Source organism: Strix uralensis, chromosome 4, assembly GCF_047716275.1.
Source record: "Strix uralensis isolate ZFMK-TIS-50842 chromosome 4, bStrUra1, whole genome shotgun sequence".
NCBI classification, from domain to species: Eukaryota; Metazoa; Chordata; class Aves; order Strigiformes; family Strigidae; genus Strix; species Strix uralensis.
The window spans coordinates 123,205,265-123,214,009 of NC_133975.1; the positions used below are offsets into that span (position 1 = coordinate 123,205,265).

At 44.0% G+C, this 8,745-nt stretch overlaps 1 protein-coding gene across 3 annotated transcripts in view; it reads left to right on the forward strand.

Moving 5' to 3' along the window:
- INF2 (inverted formin 2) overlaps positions 1 to 3,958 on the forward strand; it is a 44,503-nt gene extending 40,545 nt beyond the window's left edge. For all 3 annotated transcript variants that reach the window (XM_074868954.1, XM_074868949.1, XM_074868952.1), the window contains one exon: positions 436 to 3,958. Coding sequence is in view for 1 of the 3 variants with exons in the window: in XM_074868952.1 (XP_074725053.1) it covers positions 436 to 461 (26 nt within the window). In the remaining 2 variants the exon portion in view is untranslated. The remainder of the gene's footprint in view (positions 1 to 435) is intronic.
- The last annotated feature ends 4,787 nt before the right edge of the window (positions 3,959 to 8,745 follow it).

Sequence of the window (8,745 nt, forward strand, 5' to 3'; positions counted from 1 at the left end):
ATGGCCTTTGCTTTCACGTCTGTCATTAGAAATGGTACTTGCTTTGGTTATGGAGTGAGACAGGCTCTTAAAAATGCCAGTGTGCCACCCCATCCTTCTGACAGTCCTGCTAAATCCTCTAGATTTACTAAGTTCAGCAATTTAATATCTAGAAGTATATTCCAATATTCTGCTTGGAAAATGCAAGACTGAAGCTGTTGGACTGAACTAGTGCCCAGATCAAAAGCAAAGTTGCCCAAACTCTCGAACATCAGGATCAGTTCTGGAAACATGAGTTTTTTATTAAGTACATAAAGATTTAGCCCTACCTGGGTTTAGGTTATCTGAAACTGGTTTCCCTAGTAGCACCCCAAGCATTAGATGCACACACATGCAAAATCATACCGCTTTCATTTTATAGCTGCAAATAATTTGCATTCCCCCCTCCTCCTGCAGGTGTCACGGCAAGGCAGAAGAAATAACAGAGACCCAGTGAACCGCTCTCACATCCCCAGAGTGCTGCCAGCTTCTCAGAAGCCGGGTTCTGCATTGCCGAAACGCCACCTCTGCCCTACCAGGACACACCGCTTCTCCTCGCGCAGCCTTCCACTCCCCTCCCCATGACCCAAGGAGCCTCCCTGGAGACTTTGGCCCCCTTGGCCCATGCCTTATGCCAGGGGCCCACAGGGATGGGGGCCAGTTCTGTGCATGGCAGCGTGCAAGGGTCAGGCCTCTCATCCGCTGTCCTGGAAGCCAAATCTTTTAACCTGCTCTTAAGCCAAACTCCTCTTGAAACAGCTGCTGAGTGTGGCCCAAGAAAGGACTGCAGTGTTTAGCCCTCAGAGAAATTTTTAAAATAGCAGTGCCTCAACTAAATTAAGGGTATAAATTAAGCAGTGGCTGTACCATCACAGGTGGAAGCATGTTAACTCCCTCTTCTCATCGCCCACTGATGATTTATATTGGACCAGGTCCAAGACCCGGATCAGACAAATGTATTTTTACTCTCAGTCATTTAAAGCAAGGGAAATCGGTTACAGGGAAAAAAAAGAAAAAAAAAAAAAAAGTATGTATTTTAGTAAGCATATGGCCATATAAACAGTGTCTGGTTCCTAAATGACACTTATGAGCAATTAAGTTGAAGCACGTCAGTAGTCTTGCAGTAGTCTTCTTGCACACACAGATGCATCCATCAGCTTTTGGAGAATTCTCTTATTAAAGCAACAAAAAGAGGTTTTCCAGTTGGACACATTTTCAGCTCACCCTTTAGTAAATCTTTGGGTTTGAATGCCATTGTCAGCTGCTTGCACTCAAAAGTTTGTGTTCAAGCTGCAGAACGTGTAGATTCATGTTACTTTTGCTTTAAGACTGGGAATGTGCAGTATTGTGTTTTCAAAATTCAGAGCTTTATTTCTCAAGTTTTGTAATAACATTGTATCATAGTTTTGTACATAGCTGTCCATTTAAAATGATTTATGTTTGTTGAATCTGTGGTGTGATACTATGCTGAAACATGAATCAAGTTGAAGAGCTGGGTACATTTAAGAACAATGCCTTTATATGGTAACTCACTGTGGCTAGACTAATGTTCAGGCTAAAGCTTATTTTGCTTTGCTTAATAGGACTTGTCCTTGTAATACTGAAAACTTTGCTGGACTGTTAGAAGTTAAACCAAGAATTAAATCACTGTTTTATTTTAACCAAAGCATTGCTATGAGCATGTTGAGAATCGGTTAACAAAAGCAAAGATGAGTTGAGAGCAGACATGTGGGCAGCTTCAGTTCAGGAGACCCTGCAGAGTGGCACAGCCCTGCTGCAGCTGAAATCCTGTTCCTGGCTAGCAGAAACAGGCAGAGGCCCACAGTTTCCTGCAGAACCACGTAACCTGCCCCAGGTTTGTCTTTCAGGACTGTCTCTATCCCATTTACAGGTTTCTCCTTTTTATTTCCTCTTTTCCAGTCTCAGAGCACATCACCTAAGCATCATCCTTTTGCTCTTAATCTATTTTATCTGCTCTCAGATTGGATTCTAGGCTACAAAAATCTGAGTATCAAATGTGTTTTCCCAGCAGCTTTGCAACCTCCGTGTTTCCAGCAAGAGCCTGCAGCTTAGGTGAGCAGTGAGCAGCCAGCCTCCTCCTCACCACCCCACTGTTTTATCAGTAGGAACAACATCATTTGGAGATTCAGAACTCAGGAACAAACAGGCTTTCTGGGTGTTACCTAGGGAACCTTACCTGCAGATGCCCCACAGGCTGTTCTCTTCAGATGCTGCAGCAGGAACCCACTTCTCCGTCTGGGTCTTTCAGCTACCCCCATTTCCACCTAGAAAGAGCAGCTCTTTTCACACAGCCAGAGGTTTTATTGCTCTGCAATCCTACCTTGGCCTTCCAAGAGAGAGCATTTGGCATTATCTTTCCACTGCCCTCAAAAGTTTACTGAGAAATGGGTTATTTTGAATCACTGCTGGTTCTTTGTTCCATAGTCATCTGTGAGAACTATATTAAATTATGTATACAATCACATCCCAATAGGCACGCTGAAGCACACCATTTATAATTTATTACTCCAGAGCAGCTCTGCTTCCATTACAGTGATTATTTAAGAAGAACAGGGGACAGAATCAGAGCAGGTCAAAGAAAGATGTTCAACTGGGACGTGCAGTTTTGCTCCATTTGTGACCTAGAAATAAAGCTCATGATCCTGAGGATTTTTTCAGTGTCATAAGGCCAAATTAATTGCTGATAAAAACAACATCACTTGCAGCTACTTCAACAGGTCTGTGGTCATTTAATCCAACAACGAGTTTGAACCTTAAAAAAGAATTCTTGTGATATATTGCAGTGATTGCACACGGAGTTCAGTATGTAAACCAGGCTGTGACACCACAAGTTTCTAGCTGCCAAATAACTGCATATTCCTTAATTAATCACTGGCTATATGATACAATGAAGCTATGGAAGAAATCAGCAGAAATCTTTTCCAAGTATTTCACATCAGAATTCAGATATGTTTAATGGGATGGATTTTCAGGGTTTTTTTGGTTTTTTAATTTCAAAACTGAAAATATTTCAAAGTTAAGAATAAAATAAGTACTTGACAAGTTTCCTTTCTGTTGTGGGGATGGGGAAGACCTTTGATTCACCAGAATTTGTCCATCAAACTTCTCTATTTTTCACATAGTTTATAAAGCACGTAAGCATATAATTTTTGTATATGCTTAGTAATAATTACCCATTGTTTTCTCTCAAAGAAACAGAGATGTATAAATGGAGCTGTTAGGTGTTGGAAATGTGAGAAAAGCAAAACAGTGAGAAATCTGCAAAACACATATTTCCTTGACACAGGGTGCCCAGAGCAAGCACAGGACGGGATGGAGGTCCAGTGATTTGTGTTTGTCATGGCGCCAAGGAGGAATGCGAAGCGGGGCGTAGGCTGCGCGGTCCCATTCTTGCATTTCAAGGACAGATTTATCTCCTGCTCTTTGCAGTAGCCTGATGGCCTTGTTCCCCATCCTCCCTTTTTTTTTCTCACAAAACCCAGCTGCACTCCTCACATCAAGCCACCCTTGTTTCTCGTCGTCCCTTTTCTCCCACAAAAACCAGCTGTACCCCGGCACCAAAGAATGTACTGTGTCCTTACTCAGAAGATAACGGCTTGACTACAGTCCCACCCACTCACACATACAAACTAAGATAAATACTACCTCAAGTTTCTACCTGACTTGGAGGGACGATAATCTGACACCAAATCGGAGGGACAGATCGACGGGTTTGTGCTCTCGCCCCCCCCAGAAGGACACCTTTTGGTAAGATTTCCTTGGCTATGCCGAGTGTATACCCGGGAACTGTGTGTGTGTGATTGCAATCGTTTTTCTTTTGTGTAGTGCTATATAGCCAACCTGCAGTTTGTGCATTTATTGTAGGCAATCTTAAAGAATCTGTAGATGTTGCATGAAAATAAACCGTACTATTAGTGAATCTGACTGCTTCTCTTGAATGCAACCAGACTTACAGTGTATGGGCTGTTTGGGCTGGGTCAGACCTATAGTTACAGCCCCAGTTGGCATACCTATTAAGGGATAAGTCCAGCCGCCCCTAGCCCCTCTAATCTCTGAGGACCGGCTAGAACGCAAGGGGATTTATCTCTTACCAGATTTATTCTCACCCTAAATGCAACATTAAATTGGCATCACAGACAGGATTGCCATGGATAAACTGCTGCAGGATCATAAGTGTGCTCCCTCCCTGGCAGGGGTGGAATGGGCCCAGAAATTTTTGGAAGGATGAGGATAAAGTCGTAGAGTGAATACTGCAGTGTAAGAACCAACGAAAAATAAAACTAGGAAAAGGTAAAGGAATTATTTGTGCCGTCTTGGGGGCTTGTTTGTCATGCACGCAACAGGAAATCAAAAAGTCACCCCCACTCAGACAGATTGCAAATGTAGAATATGAGTCTATGGAATCAGAAAAAAAAGGTGCTTAAAGCATCACTGGCTTTTGAGAGAGAGACACAGGGAAAATTGGAAAAACAAATAGATGAACTTTAAGTAAAACAGAACTGCTGGAAAAGTTATTGGCTGAGGCTGGGAAGCGAGAGGAACGGCTGCAGGAAAGGTTCGATAAATTACTTGATCAGGCATATTCCAATTTCAATTCAGTCCAACACATTGGCAAAGTAGCCCGCTGTGATGATACTGAGACTTGGGACAATTGGTGTGATGACAGTGATTTAGGAGAAGACACTGACTTTATTTCCGAGTCTATAAATGTTCAGCCAGTAACTAAGACTGAGTTAATTAATGATGGAGATGGGGAGCCACAGACTTCCACCCGTACCATACCTTGGTCCCCTGCGGAAATAGCTAAATTACAAGAAAAATATTCTAGACGCCCAGATGAGACAGAAACAGAGTATGTGTGGGGAGTTTCCCTCACGGGTGGAGATCGGGTCCTGTTGAGTGAGGAAGAGGCAGAAGGCTACTGGGGACCTGGAGTTTTCCTAACTACCAGTCCAGGCAATCATAATTATTCAATAACTACTCAAGCTGCTTATTGGGCTGGTGGCATAGACCTGCAGGAGAGGGGAGATCCTCTCAGGATTATAACTTCAGGATTCTCAGATCTGGCAGCCTCTGTGCAAAAAGCAATGTATGAGAGGAATGTATTACATCGATCCCCCATGCTGGCTCCTGTTGATCCGGCTAGATTGACCCCTCTCATTCGTGGCCTTCCAGACAGTTTGAAAATATATGTATCAAATGCCCAAGATTGTATTCAGGCACATCAGGCTATGAATGCTGTGGCTGCAGCAGCCCAGCCCCCTAGAAAGCAACTTCACATACCTACTTGGAGTGAATTTGTTCAGGAATTGGTGAGCTATGGGCGCCGCATGGGGTGGATTGGACTGACCTCAGGGAAACCCCCTGTGGGTCCCCGGCGAGTCCGTCAAATTCAGGCTAATACACATAGGTCAGGCTTTAAGAGGCAATCCGATCCAGATCGGAATGCTTTATGGAGACAAGCTCTAACCTTAGGAGCACTGTGCTGTCTTTTAAATGGCATGACTACAGCTGACCTCCGAGCTCTGGTCCAAGTATTAAAACAAAAATCAGAACTAAATAAATCTAGCCACCAGACTGAACGCAGGTCCGCGCCTGCCAGAGCTATACCTTCAGCCCCACAGCAGGACTTGATTGATTTAAAAGTTTCCCCAGCAAAAAACATGCATCCCCGGGAAGGACAGTGAGTCACCCTCCCCGGCAGGTTTTAGCTTTACAGTGGCTCTTGAACAAACATCAAGACCCTATTATTAGTATCTCGATTGGCCCAAGGAAAATTTGTGTAGATTTTCTTATTGACACAGGTGCACAAGTGTCAGTAATTAATAAAGCAACTGCAAAATATTTCAATGTGAAGCCTTGCCGTTGCAAAGAAGCTATTTCAGGAATTGATGGCATCATAAAGAAATGTCCCACTGCAAAAATTACTCTGTGGCTTCCCGGGGAAAAAAGACTGACCCGAACTGAAGTGCTAGTAGGAGCTGCCAGCAATAACATTTTGGGATTCGACCTATTGTATGGCAGAGTGTGGAAACTCCCTGATGGAACAGTGTGGAGTTTTGCAGGGCGAGGTGAACTTAAAAGTATCAATTTGTTAGAAATAGCTATACCTCTGCCCCATCAAAAATTACTAATGTCGAATAATACCCCCTGCCATCAGCTACACACTCTGATATTGACAGGGTGGTTCCAGACCTAGAAAAAAGAGATATTATTACCCGCACTCATTCCCCCTACAACTCTCCAGTGTGGCCAGGGAAAAAAACAAACGGACAGTGGAGACTTACCGTCGATTACAGACAACTGAATGCTAACACTGCTTCGCTGACAGCAGCTGTGCCAAATATAGCAGAATTAGTGCTCAGATACAGGGAGCATCTCATTCCTGGATGGCAACCCTAGATATTAAAGATATGTTTTTCATGATCCCACTTTGGGAACAAGATAAGGATCAGTTTGCATTTACTTGGAAAGGAATACAGTACACCTTTAACAGGTTACCTCAGGGGTACAAACATTCCCCCACCATTGCTCACAATGCCTTGGCGAAAATTTTAGCAGACATCTCTCATCTGCCAAGTGTTACAGTGTATCAATACATTGATGATATACTAATAGGAGGGGAAAACCCTGACAAAGTCAGGCATGCCATGGAAAATATACAGCAAAGATTGACAGCTCTGGAACTGCACATTCCACCATTCAAATGTCAAGGGCCAGCACAAGAGGTTAAATTCCTAGGAGTCTGGTGGATTAAAGGAGCCGCCTCTGTTCCCCCTGACACCATAGAAAAAATAGAAAAACGACAGAATCCTGCTGTTACGGAGGCTCCCAAATAAGCAACCAACCACCAATATAAAAAAATAAAAAATTTATTATTAATAACACAGCCAACCAGCTCTCTGTAAATTACAGGTTCGAATGTCTGTGAGAGGAGAACAGAGCAACTTTCTAGGGTTTAACGGCAACCCAAAATGCTTCACAAAGAATTCTATGGGGTTTAAGGACAACCCAAAATGCAGAACAAAGCCTCACTCCCTAGGGTTTAATGGCAACCCAAAACACTTTATCACTCACCTGATAAGTGAGGACTCTCAACCTTGAGGGCCTGCTCAGGGCAGTGTCCCGACCCAAGGCACCTCGAGGAGTTTCCTTGGGCAGCATCCCGACCCAAGGGGAGAGTCCTCGACCGCAGCGTGCTGCTCCAGGGGACGAGCTCAAAATGGCTCCCCCAGGGGACTCCATTTAGACCCAGGCCAAATCTGACCTGTAGTCAATAGCGGCTCCCATTGGCCAAAGGTCCCAACTACCGTGAGACCTTTAGAACAAAGACAGCCAGAAGCTGCCACACTTCAGCATCCAAGAAGCTCTGCTTTCATTAAGCGGATGCACCTGCCACAATCCACCCCATGACTACAGTCATGATTCAGCTGGTTTCCTTGAAATGGTGGTGCAGTCACCTCTTGCCTCCAAGGTTAAAAGGGAGTGCGGTCCTGGTGAGTCTCCATACTCGTTGTGGATTGTCATCCCTAGATGATTATACAATCAAATCTTAAACAACCAACCCTCCAACCATACAATATATTACAAGCAAAATTGAAGGAAGCTGATTAACCATTCTAACAAGGAAAATTCAAACATATCCAATTAATCAATCAATCACCAAGTCCAATCACATTTTTCTGAATACTGTCAATTTCACAAAATTCATTCGCCACCACGTTTTCATCCAAGTCTTGATTGTCCATATGGATCTCCATGGCCAAGCAGATTGTCGAAGTCATCTGTTTCTCCAAGATCCTAACAAAAAAACAGAACTAGGCCTCGGATCAGAACCCGGGCATCAGGTTAAAAATCAGGGATTATCCATCGGGCACTGATTCGGTGGGTTTTTCCACCTTTATCTAAGGCCTCCCAGGTATGTAAACCCCTAGATTTTACCAGGGTCATAGGCACAATGCCAACTGAGGGCGACCATGACAGGCTGGCCTGCATATATTTTCAGGGGGAACTGGCTCTTATGATTGTCAAATATAGGAGCATCACCACCTGATAATCCCATGGGACAAAATGCTCGTATTTTTGGGCTCCCATAATGTCACCAGCGGTTATTATCAATAAAAACCGCTTGTGCCAACCTTATGTCCCAGTTAGGTCATGAAACATTGGCATGTCTCTTGATCAAGCCATTAATTCGCTCAACCATGCCAATAACTTGAGGGTGATATGGTGTATGAAACACCCACTTGATGCCTTATGTGCCCACTCCTGGACCACCCCGGCAGTAAAGTGGCTCCTGTCTGCCATGTGTGGCAATAATGATCTAAATGCACACAGGGCTTCCTCGCAGTGAGAAACTGCCGGACTCCCACAGGGTGGGGGGAGTTTGAGCAACACTAGGGGGCTTTTTTGCTCGTGCCAGCATAATTTCAATTTTTTTTCCTAATAAGCGCCTTTCTCTCTTTCTTGTAATAATTCTGTCTTTAAAGGATCAATTTCCAACCTCTTCTCTAAGGCATCTCTCTCCACTGCTACAAAATAATCCTGCACCTGAATCAAGCAGGCACCTAATATGGCGCACATTTTTCCTTCACTTCCGCTTATCCACCAACTTCCCCGGCTTTGTTCCGACTTTCTCACAACTTCCACCAGATCAAACCACCTCTCTTTCGCCCATTGTATCTCTGGGGGAGAAGGGGCACAACT